This window comes from Amphiura filiformis, chromosome 3 (genome assembly GCF_039555335.1).
Source record: "Amphiura filiformis chromosome 3, Afil_fr2py, whole genome shotgun sequence".
Classification (NCBI taxonomy): Eukaryota; Metazoa; Echinodermata; class Ophiuroidea; order Amphilepidida; family Amphiuridae; genus Amphiura; species Amphiura filiformis.
In genome coordinates this window covers 5,134,134-5,155,540 of record NC_092630.1, presented here as the reverse complement: position 1 = coordinate 5,155,540, position 21,407 = coordinate 5,134,134, and the positions used below count along the sequence as shown (strand labels likewise).

At 36.8% G+C, this 21,407-nt stretch overlaps 1 protein-coding gene across 1 annotated transcript in view; it reads right to left on the bottom strand.

Moving 5' to 3' along the window:
- Positions 1-14,655, bottom strand: part of LOC140147918 (histidine ammonia-lyase-like) — a 42,894-nt gene extending 28,239 nt beyond the window's left edge. The window contains exons 1-3 of the mRNA XM_072169713.1: positions 14,130-14,655; positions 3,577-3,643; positions 1,546-1,573 (exon numbers count right to left, since the gene is read on the bottom strand). Coding sequence (XP_072025814.1) covers positions 1,546-1,573; positions 3,577-3,643; positions 14,130-14,361 — 327 coding nt within the window. The 5' untranslated portion in view covers positions 14,362-14,655. The remainder of the gene's footprint in view (positions 1-1,545; positions 1,574-3,576; positions 3,644-14,129) is intronic.
- Between the last annotated feature and the right edge of the window lie 6,752 nt (positions 14,656-21,407).

Genomic DNA, 21,407 nt, shown 5'->3' with positions numbered 1-21,407 from the left:
GAAACACAGCCGAGCCTCATTCCCCAACATTTGGTGATTACATTTCATCAGGTAAAGTAATTCTGGGAGTGGGTCAGCGAGATGGCTGTGAAATTTTGGGACCCTTTAAGGGAAGGGGTATGAACGTTTGGACAGTATATATTTTGGGACATTAGAGCACATCAGACATATCGAATTGCATTCTGAATCGAAGAATGTCCTTCTGATATCAAATAATTTTGATTTTTGAAATTGCAATTTAATACACATTTTATGGCAAATCATTAAAAATTGATATTTTTGATATTTAACAGTACTTGAAGTAAACTTTATAAATCTGATGATTTATACTTATAGTGTATGTAGGTGGGATGAAAAGCCGACGATCAATTGAAAATTTTGACCTTTCGTATTGAAGATATGGATTTTTTTCCAAACCAAAAACACCAAAAAAATTAGGTCTTTTTGGGACAAAAATCCATATCTTCAATATGAAAGGTCAAAATTTTCAATTGACCATCGGCTTTTCCTCCCAGCTACATACACTTTAAGAATATATCATTAGATTTATATAATTTACTTCGAGGACTGTTATATATCAAAAATTTGAAAATATCAGATTTTTATAATTTGTGATAAAATTTGTATTATATTGTGATTTTCAAAAAATGAAAATTATTTGATATCAGAAAGACATGCTTCGTACTCAGAATGCAATTCGATAGGTCTGAGGTGCTCTCATGGCTGCCCACAAAAAATACTGTTGAAACGCAATAAACGCTCATTCTAGATCCCTTATTAATAAACTGTCAAAATATTTAGGCTGTCAGAGCTACTGTACTAACAGTGGCATAGCCAGGGGGCAAAGCTAGGCAGCTGCCTGTGTGAAATCTCCCTCTCCCCTGTGGGATGCTCAGTTTTTGTCCTTTTTAGCCCACTTTTGTCAAAGTTTGCTTGCCCCCCCCCCCTGGAAAATATCTTATTTTGTGCTCCAGATCAAAATGTCCACTATAGGATTGGGTATAAAGCTAGAATAAGCTACAAGTACCCCCGGGGGGCACTTCAATTTGAAATGTATATAGGTGTAGGGCTGGCGCTTTCGCACTAAGGGGCATTCGGTGAGAGCAACATGTAAAAAATATGGGGTCATTGGGTGAGAGCATGATTTTTGGCATTCGGTGACAGCAAAATGTAAAAAATATGGGGTCATTGGGTGAGAACATGACCTTTTTTAAATGGAATCTTTAGGCGAGAACCAAAACAGCGCCACAAAAACCTCAAAATCAATTTCTAGTTCTAAATGGCTTCAAATTTCTTTATTTTTTCAAAATAAGTAACAAAATCAGTGATAAATGAAAGTTGCTGTTCAAATTGAACTTATAAGGGTCTTTGGGTGACAGATCAAATGGAAAAATAGGGGTCTTCGCCGGTGACAGAGCGCTGGAGCGAGCATGTGTTAAGTAAAAATATGGGGTCTTTGGGTGACAGCGATGCTGAAAAAGGGGGTCTTAACAGCCCTACATACGCGTCATCTCCAAAGTTGGAGTGCCCCGGGCAAGTACCTACCTCTGTGGGCTCTTCTAATTCTTTGTTTCTGCAGATATTGTCAAGGTCAAATCAGCTCTTTCTATTGCTATAATTACAACATGCACATCTCTGTAGTTCCTTCAGAGAGAGAAATTAACCAACTTTGGGTCAAGAGTCAAAAGTCAAAGGGCATCAAATGGTCTTGAAAAGCAGGGGACACAGCTTTAAAAGTGCACGTAGGCACCAGGATTATAGCTAGCCCAAGTTAAAAGCGCACACCACTAAATAAACATCCCATTGAAATCCATATGAAAATACAAGAAAGTATGTTTGTTTTTCTACCCCTGTAACAATATTTTTAATACTTTGATCCAACCAATGTTTAAAAATAAAGATTAAATTTTTATTTAAATTTGATTTTTTAAGGGGGTACTACACCCCTCGATAAATATGTGTCTATTTTTGCATTTTTCTCAAAAACTAATAACACAGTGGTAACAAAAGTTATGTATATTATAGGGGCAAGGAATCCAATTACTTCACTGGAATTTCAGTGACCCAAGACAAGCGGTTCGTTATTTATGATAAGAAATAAGGTACAACTAGGATGTACAAGGTGTCCCATAAAAAGGTTACATGTAGAAAATTAACCGTATTTTGTGGGCTGGTACAACAAAACAATGTCATATTTTCAGATATAATTTTTTTATAGTTCTTGTAGTTTTCTGTTAAGTTTCAACTCCGTATCTTAAAACCAACGTAACTTATGAGCGGGTGTCAAGAGTGGCTAACCATCAAATCATCGCACAACGAAAGTTGAACAAAAGCACATCTTTGTTTTTTCTTCATTACTTTTTTCTCTTATCTTATTGCACAAAATAAACATATTAAACAATTAAATATTAAACCCTGAAATAATTCAATCAAGGGTTTCTTGACACTTTGTGGTAGCAAATAAAGAAATGTGGTCATTTAGAGAAGTGCATGTTTTTGGTGAAGTCGTTTCTGCACGCTGTATCTTCTGACATCAACATTGTGAAATTAGTAACAATCTTTGCATTTATGCTTTGTTTGCGTTTTGTTGAGTTGAAATCACTGCTGTGTTGTGCTATACACTGTAAGAATATTGTACATTTCTGGATGAACTCTTGAAATAAAGCTGAAAAGATTTATTGTCTGTTCATCAGATTAAAATACTGCATCTACCATGCTATGGCTGTGCCTACTCAAATACCCCGCCAAATGTACGGGTGGCTGTGTGATAATGGTACTGTGCCTTGTGTTGCATTATGTCACGTAAACAGCTTGCTCAGGAATGTGTGGAATGCGGGATAAGTGCGCACGTTGTGAACTTGACATTCACATGGGTACTAGTAGAGGGTACATAGATAATGTCATTAAAAGCATGCTTATATTTGTTAACATTAACTTATATTATTTACAAAAATCTATATGTAACCGTTTTTTGGGACACCCGGTACCTTGTTTCCAATCATATATACTAAACCGCTTGTCTTGAGTCACTGAAATTTCAGTGTAGTAATTGGATGCCTTGCCCCAATAACATACATAACTTTTGTTACCAGTGTGTTATTATTTTTTGAGAAAAATTCAAAAATAGTCACAAATTTACCACAGGGGTGTAGTACCCCCTTAAGGCTATACAAATCCCAAATTTCAACTAACACTCATGCCTCCTTACCAGTTCCTGCCATGATATTGTTCCGAGAGCCAATCACCCATGCACATGCGATTCAGAACATTTTCTGAACAGATCATTTTGTAATGTGAGCTCCTATTCTATTGTTTTTATCAAAACAACCAAGAGTTAATCAAATTCGAGTCCCTTGGGATGCCAATATATTTAGCAAAGGCGCTAATTTTTTCCAGGACTATGAAGGGTTACACCAAATGCGGAAGGATTTAGTGTAGTGCACCCTTGAGTGCCAACTAATTTGCTATCCAATAGCAATCAGGGAATAGGCTAAATGGGGTATCAACCCCCTCCCATAGAAAATCTGGATCTGTGCCTGTGTTGCCAACAGACCTAGAATGTCACATAAAGGATACACGCGATCTGGAATCACTGGAATAACATGGACTGGTTTGACTGGAGTAAACTCATCACTGTGCAGAACTGGAATAAAAAGACATAGAAAAAGACCAGTTACTTGGGGATCCACAAGTTCTATGGTTCAAAGTTTTACAGGGGTGTGCCACTAGAACTCCTATCCATAGGGATTTTTTTTTACCATAAAAAGTGTAAAACGGCTGATTTGACAGCTTTTGACCAATTTTTCTCAAATCCGGACCCATGCTTTATAGGGATTATTGTTGCAAAAGAATGATTCATTAGAGCAGCACATCCCTGATATGTGCCTACCAAAACCCAAAACCAACATTGAGACCCCAGCCTGTCATCACATGAAACAATTGAATACCTGAGTGGAAGAAGGGCCCAACTCCATCAAAACTGGTTTTGAGATATTAAGAAAAAACTTAATATTTGGAAAAGTTTTATAGACAGAATGTGCTCATCTTCAGGGGACCTTTAATACATGAACATACAATATTACATACATTCAAAATTATATATGATGTTTCTATGGCTACGGTACAGGTCTTAATACGAGCTGGAGTTGGGCCCTTCTTCCAGTAATATACTGCAAGTACTAGTTCCGTAAGCCAATGGGGTATAAATAGCTAAAGAAATTTGGTAATTATCCATTAATAAATTAATTGTACAAGTAGAAGCATAACTAATATGTTAGCAAAAAAGTTTATTGTAGTAAAAAGCAGATTTCATGAATGAACAAAATTCTTCTTTAACCTAATATTTGTGGAAGAAGGGCCCAACTCCATGGAGTTGGGCCTGTCTTCCATGAAAACCATGATTAAGTGTACATGGAAGACTATTTAGAGAGTGAATTTTGGCTCATCTTTCACACACAAGGAAGAACAGTCTGCTGGTAATAAAATGCTGGGTCAAACTCATTTTTGTAAAAAATTGGGAGTTGGGCCCTTCTTCCACTCAGGTATTCAATTAAGAGCTCTGGCATGTATGTTTTTCTCTGAAAGCAGTCCACAAAAGCATATTCAATTCGCCAGCGAAGTGTTACATGTAATCCGATTATCATGCCAACTGGATCACGCTTTTGAGTTCTGTACCACGATCGAAATGATCGCAACACAAAGTCTATGGCATACTACCAATTCCAAAAGGTGCGTGATCCAGTTGCCAAGGAGAAATGTTGTAACCACTTTGCTGGCGAACACTTGAATATAGCCTACACATAGCAGTCAAATTCTTCGTTACAGCACAAGTCTTGTAAAAGGCTAAAAGCAAACACAACCTGATGCCAAGTTGGTAAGGGCACAATACTAGTATAATACTATGCAGTTTGCCTAAAGGGCTATTTTGCTATTTTTATGCTTCAGCCTTCACCATGTGATCTAAGATATTCAATAAATGTATTGATTATGTGGTCTACAACACTATAATTTTACTTTGAAGCACACAGTTTATGAGGCTAGTCATTCTGATAAATATAAACATTATGAATTCTAGTATGCTAAACTGGCAACATTGTTAAATTATAATTGGCATGTGACATACTTGACTTGAGTGAAGTTGAGTCAGTGCTGCATGCAACTGGTTCTAACCAGATATTTTCAATAACATAGTTACAAAGCAGTGTGGTTTTTGCGGGATGGAGGGTTGAACCCACAATAAGTTGTTTTGCTAACTCACCCCAAAAAAAGAAACCCCCCTAAAAAAACCGAAGAAAATATCAACCTCCCTACAGTGTAACAGTAAAAAAATTGAAAATTGGCCTGGTAAACATAAAACTTCACCTAAATTATAATGGGTTGAAATAGTGTGCAATTGAAACTAGAGCGATAACCGCACCATAGCTGAACCATGTGGCTTTGGCAGTATATTGTGAGAAGCTGGCATTTTGAAAACTTGACTTTTGATCTCTGTATGACCCCTTAATGACCTTAAATGAATTTTAAAATATTTAAAACATGTTAAGAATGTCATAAGGATCATTGCATTTAAATTTCAGGTCAATTGAAGCATTTTGTAAACTTGACCTTTGACCCCTTTATTGCCCCTTAATGAACTTAAATGAATTTCAAAATATTTTCAAGATGTTTAGAATGTCATAAGGATCATTGCATTTAAATTTGAGCTCAATCGTAGCATTTCGGAAAACTTGACCTTTGACCCCTTTATGACCCCTTAATGACCTTAAATGAATCTTAAAATATTTTTTAAATGTTTAGAATGTCATAAGGATCATTGCATTTAAATTTCAGCTCAATTGGAGCATTTTGAGAACCACGACCTTTGACCCCTTTATGACCCCTTAATGACCTTAAATAATTTTTTTAATGTTTAAAACATGTTTAGAATGTCACAACGATCATTGCATTTAAATTTAAGCTCAATCGGAGCATTTTCAGTTAAAATGACCTTTTTGACCCCTGTGACCCTGGATGAACTCCGACGCTTTGGAAATATTTTTATTATATTCTTTATGTTTTCCTCTTTCATATGACACCACTCATGGGGTCATACCATGCTGAATGGTATCATTGTCCTGTACACTCATAATTAGAAAAGATATCTCTATCAGACCACAGATATCGATCCTGGAAATAATCAGACAGATTGTCAATGTCATAGGTGCTTCTAAAATTATCAAGCAATCTTATCTGCAAATCTTTGTAAAAAGAACACTTCATAACAAAGTGAAACTCATCTTCAACGCAATCCTATCTTCAGGCTTAATATTTAAATGACAACCTTTTTCAATCATTAGCTGATGTGCGCTAATTCTTAATTTACAAATTGAGACACAAGAGGAGCGGTTCACCATCATGACATAATTTTCTAACGAAAATGTTTTTTTGAAACTAGACAAAATGTCCTATGTTTAGCCTGATAACAAGTGATTTGTTTTACCCATAAATCACTATTTACATCGTTAATACCATTATGCACAATATCATCAAATTTAAAATTTGATAAAATAATAACTTTGGTTTGGGTTTATCCCATAGGCCTATATATCTAACCTATTTATCATTTTTGTGCTGGGTTGTTGTGCTGGGTTGCCAGCACTTATTGATTGGGTTCTGTTTCCTGTTGTTTCTATAAATGAAGAGCTTATTTCCAAACCGTGTTAAGTCCACCCACCTTCAAAATTGAGATTTTGATGAAAATGGGTAGTGAGTAACTAGGGCTATCCAGCAATGTGTTGGTTTTTTCCCAAAATTAGTCAAGTTCCGAAATGTTTACACACAAAGTATCGATTTTTTTCCAAAACGTGTTAAGTCCAATCCAGTTTGGTAGCAAACTGTGTTAAGTCCATTTAACAATGCCCTTGTGGGCAGCTTGTAGGCAAGTAGCACGGCATAGGGCTTCCAATAGTTAATCGCCAACGTTCTTGTTTGGTCCTGAGACTAGTATACATGAATTTGGTCTGCATAAAAAGTTGTTGTTGTTGTTTTTGTTTTATATTAGTAGGCTTAGTTTGTATGGGATTTCTGAAATATTTGATAGATACCTCCAGAAAGACATGAATAGGGTGGGAAGGGGAAGAGGGAGAGGCTGTGATGGTAGAATCAATGTTAGAGGATGGTGGTAGAGTTAGATTTTGATATTATTATTTTGTATGATTATCAAAATGTGCTACTAAATTCAAGGTATAATTTTAAAGTTAAAGGTATAAAAAAACTTAAACTTACAAACTTACGACTGTCAATTTGAGATTAGGGTGGCAGCATGGGGGGAGGGGGAAATATTTGTGATAATGTGTTAAAACAAGTGGATATTTCAGGTCATCACTTATGATTGTCAGTGAAATGATGTTTATTTAATTCTGAGAAATGCAATTCAACTAAGTTTTGAATTTTGAACTATTTTAAACGTCGAATTTTGGTAAAAAATGGGCAGCAGGAGGGGGTTCGAGATGCAAGGTGTTTTGTAGCAAAATTGTGTTTTATAGTAGAGAGAATCACGTTTTGTATGTTTCTAATAAATTTGTTATCTTTTAAGACTAGTTTGAGAAAAATATGGTTAGTTCTGTGTTACAGATACTATGTTTTGTGTCAAAATGTGTTAAGTCCATGCCAGAAATTGCGTGTTATTTTTAAAACAAATTAATTCATTAAAAAAAATCAAAAGTCTCTAGATTTTAACTTAACATGTTTTTATGGTCCTATTTATGTCGCCTTCACTTCACTGTAATTTTATAGAAATCGAATTTTTTTTCATTGCCATAAAGAAAATTCCTGATATTCTTCAAAGTGAATCTTGTGGACTTAACACGGTTTGGAAATAAGCTCTTCAAATAATTCATGAAGAAAACGGAAACTTGTAAAAATGTTGCAAAAATTGATCAAAATGGTTATGACAAACAGAAATACTAAAATTGGCCTGTGCAGATATCAGAAATATTGTGTTGATTTTGCATGTTAAGGTAAAATAGGTATATGTTTTAGGAAAATAATTTTTCTGAATCTTGACTAGGAAGTTTTGCTGGTTCTCTTCACTAGAACACTTATCTTGGCAGGCTATGGGATCATGTGGGCAGACACACCGGGTACCATACATGCTTTGTTTGAGTTCAGTATCTCGGTGTGTTGTATGGTAGGGGAGAGCGGGGAGTGTTCGCCCTAGGGGCAGGTTCGCCCACCCCTTGTTTCTCAGCACTACGGCTATCGGGGGATTTGGTGATGGCAAAATTAGGTGACATAGGTCATTATAAACTTCTCATATTAGCTACGCGACATATAGGGACGTGTTCATCGAACTGCAGCCAAAACAAAAAAAATTACACCAAAACGTAATTTTTGTTGCATTAATAATGTTGTATTATCATTGATACATAAATACAGATGGTTTTAATGGAAATCTGTGTTGGGAACATGTGGGATTTGTCAAAGATTTAATGCAGTTATAAACTCCTTATTCGATTTGTATTTTGCATACCCGGAAGAAAATACAAAAATGTGCATAAGGGGCACGTTCGCCCTTTTGAGGATGGGGCATGTTCGCCTATATCTTCCCGGCGGACTTACCCCCAAACTGGAGGGCGGACCTGCCCCATCAGCGTATTATGCAAAATATTGATAATTATACCATTAAACAAGGTAAAACTACTGAAAAGCATGTTTTTTAAAGTTATGTGGTATCAGTTTTACTCATGCCACCGGTTATGTCCTAATCCTCAATCTCCCCGCAGTTGTAAACATGATCCGTTTAAGCTCACTTTGGACCCCTGCATTTTACCATGACCCGACCCCTGCAACAAATTTAGTGACTCCCCAGAAGAGAATGAATGCCCTGTATACTCTTGCTAAATGTTTGCATTGAATATGTTATTGTTATGCAATGTTTAAATCTTTTTTTGTGATTAGGGTGAACTTACCCCACCACATGGGCGAACCTGCCCCAATATGGGGCAAGTTCGCCACTTTGCAAAATTTTTTTGTTTGCTCTATCCTGTTGCTATTGTAAGGCCTATAGTTCTGGGATTGTGGCCGTATATAGCTAAGACATAGGGCTTTCACATGGGCTAATCAGGTCATCCCTAACCTTAAAATTGACATCACTAGGCTGGTCAGAAAAAAATAGGGCGAACACTCCCCGCTCTCCCCTATTTGATCCAATATCTCTGGTGAGAGCTACCTGCTGAGTTATGATGACATATTTAATTTACACATCTTACTCTATTCATGTTCCTAGTGGTCTGTCTGTGCAGGGAAGTGGGACGGGTGGTCTGTTATCTTAATATGTGTTGATAATTTTCAACTACATGTAACATGTTTGACCATGCAACATGCAGTAAACATGGTAAAAGTTGAATCCCTCACATCGAAGACCTGCATAAATAAGCAAGATCACTGAATATTGGAAATATGTACATTTCCTGGTAACACGATGATGACCAAAAGCTATTGATGCACACATCACCTTCAAATATTTGGGTCAATTTTTATGATGACAAATATGTCACAACTAGAATGAAGCTTCAGGGCATAGGTCCTAAGTAATGATTGAATTTTGTTACTAAGAATATTACCAGTAAACATTCAATTCTTGGCTTTAAAGGTGCTATTTGGGGGTTCAGTATGTGTAGGCCTGTAATATGTACTGGTACCTTTCGAAAAATAATATTTCTTGAAATTTTGCTTGTTACTTTGTATGCTTTATTCTCAAAAAACAAAAAGAGCTATGAATGAATTAATCTATACTATAAGGTGCGAATGTCGGTTGTTTTTAGGCCACAAGACTATTTAGCAAATCCATGTATGTGGGTTGTGGGTTGTGGGGTAGGCCTATATGTGTAGGGGTGTTTGTACCCTAACAGTGTCTGCTTCCTACTCATGCCATCCAAACCTGGTGATAATAATATTTGAGTAGGAGGACAATACGTGAGTGGAGATATTTGAGGTCAAAGGTCATCTAGGTGTCAAATGAGGTCATTGTTGATTTAGATTAAGCGATGGGGGAAATTGCTCTCCTTTGTAAAAGTAAATTTCAATATCAAACATTACCTAGTGATAATAATCTCTGTGTAAGGGAGCATCAGGTGAGTGAAAATGTTTTGAGGTCATAGGTCATATAGGGGTCAAATTTTGGAATTGTTCGTATTGGGTTTTAAGTTGGTGAACGTAAACCTGAAGAGGAGTAACAATGTAAAGAGCATATGAATTGAAGTATAAGAATTGGAATGGAACTGATGTAATTGTAATGAATCCAACTGATTCATCAGTATCTGGGAAAAAGTGCCTGATTTTGGGGTTTGAACCAATTTCCTTTAAGCCATGCATAAAAAAAATGTTTTAATGTTTGTTAATATTTAAATATTTTTTAGTATAAAAAATGCAGAAAAATTATTACTCACAATTTATTCAATCTTGGAAATTTTTGATGGATCCCCCATGAAAACTGTGAAGCATGCAGAAAATTTAACATATTGAAGCTAAAACTGACGAAAATATGGTACAAAAGGGAAATAAATTTGCTCAAAGCACAAAAAATTGCACTTTTTTTAAATTGCCAAGTATGAGGTTAATTTGGTTAGAAACCCACAAAAAAGCATCAACAATGGTGGGGGATTCCCCCCCGGATCTACGCATATGAGTGTGATATTGACTATTTATTTTATATATGGTCAATTCCAAGCAACCTCGCCCAAATTGTCAAAATTTAAAAATCAAGTCAAGTATGTGATTTTGGTCTCATATTGTAGCTAAAAAGCTATATATTCTGAAAACGTACTTTTTAGGAGGAAATGGTGTCCATTGTTAGAAAAACATCCTAATTTGCATAAATTTGCATATTCTTGACTGGTAAAAGCAGCAAAACTAAAAACACAGCAACTGCTCTGTACTGTAAAATTTTGGAAACAAATTATGCATGTGAATATAAAGCTTATAAGTAGCTCAAAATATAAACACCAGAAATTTTCAAATTTTATAACGTGTAGCTTCGTCAGCATTGTTTGAGTACCAATTTTACGATTAAAAGCATCATTCCGCAACGCAAAAGTATCATTTATTACCACTGCAATTTTAAAATAAGGTTGATTTTCATTGAAACTAGAATGCAAAGCAAATTTATTCATCCCTATCCAATGACCCAAAAATAATTTTCAAAAGTCTAATTTATGGCGGTAACGATTAATTAAAGTTGCATCATTTCGCAATGTTGCGGAATGATGCATTTAATAATGTGCCCGTTTGAAAAAAAATATTCACAATTTTGGGTTAGAACTTTCTGAAATGCATTGCACAGAATTATCTTTACAGTAATTGATGTTTCAGCATTGCCTGAACCATTGTAAGTGACATAACTCCACAAAACCCACTGCATCATTCCGCAACGCCATATAAGGATTCATGGATTGCAAGGATTTTTTCTTTAAATTTACGATAAAATAAAAACAGTGATGATTATTTCTTGATAGATGGTGATAGTTGTTATGTTACATCCTATGGTTAACACCCAGTGCTAAATTTCACTTCCAAGAATTTTAGACTAGCAAAATGTTGACATAATTTTAGTTTCAAAATGTGACCATGCAACACAAGTTATCTGATTTAAAAAAATCGGTGATAAATATTTTTGGATAAATATTGATATTTGTCAGCTAACATATGTAGCCAAGTATATAAAACACAATTTACTCAAATTTATTGATCTATTTATTTTTATTTTCAAACATGGACTGCTTTTCATTTTCTACGGATTTTACACACAGCATCATTCCAAGCGCTCCTTGCATCATTCCATAGCGTGACCTAGTGTCGGAAAATTTGGCATAAAGAGACGATGCCCAAATTTTTTAAATCGATACTGACAATTGTCAGTTTACATCCTAAGCTTTAGATTAAGTGGCAAATTTAATATACTAAACACACAGAGTTTGTCAAAAATGTTTTAGTGCAAAAAATACTGGTCCCGTGCGCATCATTCCGCAACACGAACTTTGCATATGCAAATTAGGAAATTAGGGTGGTTTGGAAAAGTTTCTCCTACATGTACCTTAATCATTCACTAACCAAAAATACTTTAACATTATGCTATTCACCTTGTGCTGAACATATTTGGCTGCTGCATCAAAAGAAATTCATACAAAGGCAGTTTGCATCATTCCATAACGCTTGGAATTGCCCATATATCAGGCTTTTTGAGCGATACAATAAAACTGTATATTTTACAATACTTGCAAAATACGCGGATGCAATACAATTTTTTTTATCCCCCTTTTTAAGACCCAGTTAAAACTTCAGGGAGTATTTGGAGGTATAGCATCCAAGAAAACTATTTAGATCCCCCCATATTTGTGGATGGTGAATCAAGCTGCAGTGCCTACCCATTCCCAAATAAATGCAGTGACCAACCGCCCGGGGGGGCACTCACATTTCCCAGCTATACGGGTATGTGCCGCGGCGACGACCCCCTTTTTCAGAGCCACTGGCCGTTCCTTAGACCCTCTGAATTCATTGTTTGCCCGCTCTGAAGCCCCAAAATTTTTCTTTTTTTTTCATAGACCCTCAGATCATCGATTTCCGCTCTCATCGGCATCTTGAGAGACGTGTTTTCTGTCCTACTATTTCAAGCCCAAAAGCAGAACCAAAAGCCACTTTTGCGAGCAAAAAAACTACAAAGGGAATGGTCCATTAATTTCTTCCCCATTGAAACACATTGTAAGGAATAAGGTGAACTTTGGGTGGGATTTTGGGCTCCTTTAGTAGTGGCAACACTGGTTGACTGATAATAAATAAACATTGCAGCAATGCCGATCGCGAGAGTCCAGCTGGTGAACATTTAGCTAGAAATAAATGATTTTGAGATCTCTTTTTGGAATTGAATTGCCAAATATGAGGAAAAGTACCTTAATAATTATGTACACATCCTTGCAGCTCTCCATAAACAATGAATTAAAAGGTAATTTACGATCTACTGGTCTAGTAAAATCGGGAGTGGAATGGCTGTCAAATTCTGCACACTTCACTCAATCATCTCATGGTATAAGCATGACAGTTCAATGTAGTCTAAATGTTTTTCTATTCGGCACTGAAAAAAATAATTCTTGTGGGTTTGTTTTTATGGTGGGCTTTTGTAATGCTGCTATAATTATCAGTAGGCTAATAGCATAGATTGTAGGTCTACAGGGTCTAGTCATTTTGATTTGAATGCTGTTTTGCTTTGAGGTTTCCATCGTAATGGGCCAAACCAGACCTATTTTGCATTAATGGTTTTCCTGATTAATAATTTAATGCACAATTCAAAGTGAAATCGATTCCTTCAAAAATCTGTGGCAAAAACGCAACACAATTGAACCCTGGTTTGGCCTGCGGGTTTAGTTTCCGAGATTTTTCAGATTTTGGCGGCCGATCAGTTCCCAAGACCCCCCTTTGGCCAGTCAATCAGTTCCCAAGACCCCCCTTTTTGACCGGCCAATCAGTTCCCTAGACCCTCCTTTTTGGCTGGCCGATCAGTTCCTTAGACCTCAAGTTCGAAACTGGCGGTGGCACACCCCTACCAAAAAAAAATTCGAGTGCCCCCCCCCGGGACCAACCGGTGTTCACTCATGATTATTTAGATCCCCCCATATTTCCCAAATAGTCCGAATAATCAGACCCAGAACAAATTATTAATTTCTGACATTATCGTGTACTGGGTCTGAACTGTTTTCATTCGAAATCTTGATGGCAAATTGGACAATAGAAGCACATGGTGCTACTTCACAGTTTTTAATCCCCTATTCATGTTGCGTGAATCACTGATTTAGTCTCTATTGTGGACCATCCTTTTGATACTTGAGTATTTGGACAAGCGGAACAGGTTTGACAGGCCCCTTTGTCTACCTCTCTGTTTGTAAACAAACGAGGAGGTCGAAATACCTCGCCGAATACGAAAGTCAGCGTAATAGTACGGCACTATTTCCCAAAGTATATAGGCCTACATTTAAAAATGTTACATGGCTATAAAGCTAACCATTTGAACTATTTAAATGATAGGGATAGCAGTATCTCTACAGTCAAAGGTGTACGTGCAATGAGGACAAGGTCAGCCTAACTTCCTAAGGTCGACTTACCAACGTAAACAAAATCGTTATCCTCAATAACGTCTTCGATTGGGTCATCTGGAAACAACAAGCTCCCTCCTTGCGATCTTCGTATTTCTTGTACACTGTCACTGTTGTTGTTATAACCCTTTAAACCTCTATAACGGTGCAAGGCTTCATTCCCTAACCATTCCACGGTACATTCCTGTGTTTTACAAGGAATCAGAAGCCATTCATCGCGGATTCGAACGTTAACTTTCATGTTTAGAGGTTTCTCGCGCCGCAAAATGGCGAAATGATGCCCGAGCTGAAGTGGAATTGATGTCCGCTCGTTGACCTCTCGATGATGATGAAATCAAACTTCCTTAAAAAGTGACCCTAAAACTTCCTAATTTTGAACACAACTCTCCTCAGAATTATCTCAGTATGCAGAACAAGGTTTTCATTTGATCAATCTATTTTAAAATAAATCTTCTGTGTACTAAACTGAACTAGCTCACAAGCAACAACAACAGCTTCCAATCTGTTTTCGTATGGCGTGATTATAAAAGCCGTGGTACCACACATCATCATAGAGCACATGCTCACAAGCAACACAACAGACTTGTATACAATCGATGACGTTGTGGAGTGGTGGGGGCACGGTGTAGGCGTGGCAGTATATAAGAGCGTTGATTGGTCAAATACCCCGCGAAATTTCCAAGTGATGGTTGATTATTTTAGACTTACAATAAGTCTCTATTATAACATGTTTATTTTAATAGGGACTTAAAGTTTATGCTTTTCTATGGGGGTTGACCCATAATTTTCATGTCAAAAAGGGGGAGGGCCCTGAAATTTTTGAGACCTGAAAAGGGGGGGCCCGAAAAATGTTTGCGATGCAATTTTTTTGCATCAGGCCCCTAAAAATTTGTGAACGGTCCCTATGCTTCCGATTATAGGCCAAATAAAATATTAATTCGTTTTGCGTCGGTAACCCCTCCCTCCTCACTTTCTGGGAACAGTCCATATTTTATTTTTCAATTTTCATATTAAATTTTAAGTTTTGAATACTTGAATGTTAAAGCTGATAAGTGTTTTTGTGGAACTCTAACTAAGTATTGTATAGCGGAACCGAGTGAAGCCCCCTGCAACCCCCCACACACACACACCCCCACCCCCACCCCTGCACCCACAATTTAATCAAACCACACTATAGGGCCTACGTGATGTAGAATAACATGTTGTGCATAGCCTACTAGTATACTACTAGCATGACTAGTCTCAGAGCTTCTCAGGTTAAGGGGGTACTACACCCCTCGATAAATTTGTGTCTATTTTTGTATTTTTCTCAGAAACTAATAACACAGTGGTAACAAAAGTTACATATGGGCAAGGAATCCAATTACTACACTGGAATTTCAGCGACCCAAGACAAGCGGTTTGTTTTTTATGATAAGAAAAGAGCAGAGAAAATAGGTACCGCTAGAATGTACCTCATTTTCTATCATATAAACTGAACCGCTTGTCTTTAGTCACTGAAATTCCAGTGTAGTAACTGGATTCCTTGCCCCAATAATATATATAACTTCTGTTACCAGTGTGTTATTATTTTTTGAGAAAAATGCAAAAATAGTCACGAATTTACCACAAGGGTGTAGTACCCCCTTAAGGGATGGGGTATGAACGTTTGGACAGTATTTATTGTGGGACATTAGAGCACATCAGACATATCGAATTGCATTCTGAATACGAAGAATGTTCTTCTGATATCAAATAATTTTGATTTTTTGAAATTCGCAATGTAATACACATTTTATGGCAAATCATTAAAAATTGATATTTTTGATATTTAACCGTACTCGAAGTAAACTTTATAAATCTGATGATTTGTATTTGAAGTATATGTAGGTGGGATGAAAAGCCGACGATTAATTGAAAATTTTGACCTTTCGTATTGAAGATGTGGATTTTTTTCCCAAAACACCAAAAATAAATTAGGTCCTTTTGGGAAAAAAATCTATATCTTCAATATGAAAGGTCAAAATTGTCAATTGATCGTCGGCTTTTCCTCCCAGCTACGTACACTTTAAGAATATATCATTAAATTTATAAAATTTACTTCGAGGACTGTTATATCTCAAAAATGTAAAAAATATCAAATTTTATTAATTTGTCATAAAATTTGTATTATATCGTGATTTTCATAAAATGAAAATTATTTGATATCAGAAAGACATTGGGCTATTCCAGAAAATAGATGCACACCCCCTATAGAGGAGTTCGGATATCCGGACTTTTTGTCCTGTCGTGACTGTTGGAAATCCAGACTTTTAAAGTGCCCAAAGGCAAAAAATTCCGGCAGAAAAATAGTTTAAAATCAAAAATCCTCAATATGAGAGCTCATTTTCAACATTTCCGTGATTTTTCCTTTATTTGATTGGATTTCCAAGCCTTTTCCAGTAACATTGGCATCTGGAAATCCAGTCGTTTTCAGAAAGCAAACTTGGAAATCCGGACATTTCTTTGATTGAAAATTTACTCCTCTATAGGGGGTGTGCACCTATTTTCTGGAATAGCCCATTCTTCGTATTCATAATGCAATTCGATATGTCTGATGTGCTCTCATGTCCCACAAAAAATACTATCGAAACGCTCAAAACGCTCATTCCAGTTCCCTCAATGGGACAAATCCTTTTAGTTGACGATGTTTTAAAAGTTGAAGTAAACGCTTTCAAAGCCGTAAAATCATTCATCTATATTGATTTACCCTGTTTGAATAAATTAATAACTTTGTTGTGGATTTTCAAAATTCAAAGTTCACGTACCGAAGATGCGCGTCAGGTCGTTCTAAAACTATACCGTAGTTTAGAACGACCTGGTGTGCATCTTCATTGTTAAAATCATACAATTCAATTGATGCTGTCAAATGTTATTTATCTGTCACAAGGTCATTACTACCTTTATGGCATTTAACATTTAATTTCCACCAATATTTAATTGATAAACTAATCATTATGAATAAGTAAAGGGAAACTACCAAGTTCACCTCTAATAGCATGACTTGTAGATTTTTGTATGCACACCCCCTCCTTTACAAAATGAAGAGCGCCATCCAAAGGTAAAAGGGTTTTGAACAAATCGTCGTTACACATTGAGTTCATTCTTTTATTTTTCATAATTTTTCTGTAAAAATTGGAGATGTTAATGCCAATTATGTTTTGTAACTATCCTGCAAATTACAGCAACATAACTTATTTGTTTTTTCTGTATACGTGTGAGTCAAAATTGGTCCATCGCCACAGTGCGCTTAATTGCCAGTGGCCCCCGGGGGGGGGGCACTTCAATTTGAAATGGATATAGGTGTAGGGCTGGCGCTTTCGCACTAAGGGGCATTCGGTGAGAGCAACATGTAAAAAATATGGGGTCATTGGGTGAGAGCATGATTTTTGGCATTCGGTGAGAGCAAATGTAACAAATATGGGGTCATTGGGTGAGAACATGACCTTTTTTTTTAAATGGAATCTTTGGGTGAGGACCACTGAACAGCGCCACAAAAACCTCGAAAATCGAATTTCTAGTTCTAAATGGCTTCAAATTTCTTTATTTTTTCAAAATAAGTGACAAAATCAGTGATAAATGAAAGTTGCTGTTCAAATTGAACTTGTAAGGGTCTTTGGGTGACAGATCAAATGGAAAAATAGGGGGTCTTCGGGTGACAGAGCGCGGAGCGAGCATGTGTTCGTAAAAAAATATGGGGTCTTAGCGTGACAGCGATGCTGAAAAAGGGGGTCTTAACAGCCCTACATCAGGGGTAGCGTTTTAAGGGGTCTTGGGGTCCAGGACTCCTTGATTTGGCAGGTCCCCGTGATTTGGACCCCTTAATTTTGTGCGTCTGTGTAGAATTAGATGCTTGGACCCCTTTATTTGCCAATTTGGACCCCTGGCCTGGGCAGGTCACCGCTAACCCTGCCCTACATACGCGTCACCTCCAAAGTTGGAGTGCCCCCCCCCGGGCAGTGGCCAAGTGCAGCACTGCTCAGAAGGGCACAAAATATTCAGATGAATAAGATCAGGTGAACACCTTGACCTACTGAGCTGTAATTTGGCAGAGTTGTCGTTATTACCTCTATCATACCCTCTGTAAAAAGGTTTAAAAAATGGACAAGTAGATCTCGAGTTAAAAATTAAATCGCCAGCTTCCCTTTGGAATTTCCATACACCTTTCGAATCATGTTAAATAGACACCTTTCTGAACATAAATGTGAAGTTTCGTGCTCATTTGTTGTATTTTTCACCTGATCTCAACCCTAAACATTTTCTTACATTTATACCATCTGCACTGACTTGCTGCTATACACGCACAGGAGCTTTACTTTTAAAATACGCGCCTAATCAATAATAAGTCTTTCACTCCATTGTTAAAGTACTGTGCTCCCTGTAGCATAATGGAGTGACCAGGTCCTAGAGTGTGATGGTTTTGTAGCAGATGACAGTATTCATTCAAGCCTATCAAGGTCAGTTATTAGCCACTTGCTGAATGGCTGGGCATTATCAGCTATCAAAGAGATACCTTATGCTGCTGCCAATCACAATAGAGGTTAAACATTTTGTTAAAACCCCAGAAGTGATATCAGGACAAAGCTGTGCATGTTGGTAATTGATTGTTTGGATTCCTATGTTGAAAATCCCTTGTAGTACATTAGTATTTTTCTTATGTGTAGTGTATATTGTTGTGGAAAAAAGTTCACCTGGACTTTTGATTTTGTGCCACTTCGGCCATTATGGATGATTTTTGGCAAATGTTTTCTAAAAGCATGATTTCAGTGCCTCGGTTTGAAGAAATACTTCATGCTATTGACTAGTAAAGTGCCATTTCAAAAGAAACCCTTTGATACTTTCACAATATGCTTGTTTCATGTTTGCATATATATTAAAATAAAGAAATATAAAAGGTAAATTTTGCTCACATTGCTATTTTTAGACTTTGTCAATTTATTTCGTTCCAATGACCGGTCAGAATGGGAAACTTTGAAAATTCATAATTCGAAAAGTTTTTGACCGATTTTGACCATTTAACCACCAAAATACTTCTGTTGATGAGTTCTTTCCAGAAAACAATCTTTTGTAGCAATAGGGGCAACATGTAATTATGATGGTCATCCCTACTATAAGTCTTACTTGGCTTGCAAACTATAATACAACAACCTGGCTTGTCTCGTCTGTTTGACCTCACAATAAAGCCTCATTATATGAACCCATCTTTATGTCAGTCAGTGTTGCCGATGCCCCATACGTGAAAGCACAAAGGCGTAGCGAACTAACAACCGACCTCCCAGCCGGGCCTCCCAGTCTGCACCAAATGTCCTTGGATTAAAAAAAATGTTACGTTTAGCCAATTTAACTGAAATTTTGACCTTTCGTATTGAAGATTGAGGGAAATACGAAAGGTCAACATTTTCAAATGATGGTAGGCCTTTCCTCCCAGCTACAAAATACTTAAAGTACATATCATTATATTTATAAAATTTACTTCGAGGAACGTTAAACGTCACAAATATAAATCTTTAATAATTTCCATAAAATTTGTATTATATCTCGAATTTCAAAATTATTTGATATCAGAGGACATTCCTCGTGTTCACAATGCAATTTGGTGTGTCTGATGTGCTCTCTCAGGTCCCACAAAAAATACTGTGCAAAATCGCTATCCGATCCTTTAAGTTGGCATTAGAAAAGTCTTGAAGTGCCAACCGTTCGATGGGTCATGCAGACAATGCGCACGTCTCTTCGCCTTGGTTTCTTTTCAGTGTAAAAAGGTAATTATTTTGACTCTTTTGTTATTCATAATTAATGGCATTGGCCGCACCTTCTACTTGGAATAGAAATAATTGTTTCAGCTAGCCCTGACCACGTGAACGACCGTCAAATGTAAAACGTACCCTGAACTAGAATCAGCCAACTAATTCATTTTTGTCTTGGGAAGCAAACAGGAGGACGTACATTCACTTTGACGTTATCTTGAGTCCTGACAAAGTTAACAGGTACGTTTAATTATGTTAAATTTGGCATTTCTCACGTTATTGTGTGGTTGGAAAGAAGCGACTATCCACAATTTCATATTCGTGATGTGATGTTTAGTTCCCCACCCACTATAAGGTGTAATTTTGAATAAAAACACTTTCAGGATATAGGGAATGTGTGCCTAATGATAATTAACATGGTGTGTAATTTGAATCGCATTAAATAATTATATAGAAAAAGATACATCCATGGAAAACGGGAACAACCAAAATGCAGCAAATGTATTGAGCACAGTTTTCCGATTACCCAATACTGGCAATAAAATATGTATATTGGCAACTCTCTTTTATCCCGACTGATCCTACGATTAAGTGTTGCAGTGGGCGGGCAATAAAAATTGGATTTATTCGAGCAATTTTATGATGAATAATAGAATATGCACATTTCTTTTACTGGATTCATAGATGATGACCCTCCTTTTTTGTGTGTTTTGAAAAATTACCCCTTTTTGTATGTTTTTGCGAATCGCGTTTCTTTAGCAGAAATGAGTATGGACTGCTTGCTTTCTTGAATCTCCGAACTTTTGTCTGTATGCTTCAGGCACCAGCTCGTAGGCCTTAACAACTGCATGTTTGACTTCATCATAATTATTACACTTCTCTATTCGCTGTAGAAGTGACGTCATAATCGGATTAACTACCATAGCAATAGATGAATACAATTTTTGAATATACCACACTGCACTGCAGCAGGATGCACTCATCACCTGTCTTCAATCAAATAATAGATTGAATACAATACCGCTCTTTTCAAAGAGACTAATCTTACAGGTGCAAGTGATTAGCATTTCTTTGACATCTATGGTTCAATGCATCGGTACCGCATGAACGTTGTAGTGCGGGGCGATATTGCCAAAATTGTATTCATCTATTGCTATGGTAGTTAATCCGATTAACTACGTCACTTCTACGGCGTATTGGTAGAGCTGAGTAAAATCTCCATGGCCTTCCCTACAAATCTACTTTGTAACAGTAGGGCACATCGTCAACACCAGATCAATCATTATATTTGTAGGCCTACAGACGGAAACGAACCAATAGAAATACCACATCGTCAACACCAGATCAATCATTATATTTGTAGGCCTACAGACGGAAACGAACCAATAGAAATACGTCCAGTAGCGAAGTACGTGTAAATGTAAACGCACCACCAAGCGCTAGTTTATAACATCAAGCTGAATTAATCAAATAAAATTCACCTATAAGGATATCTTTCCCATTCCATTTAAGGGGGTACTACACC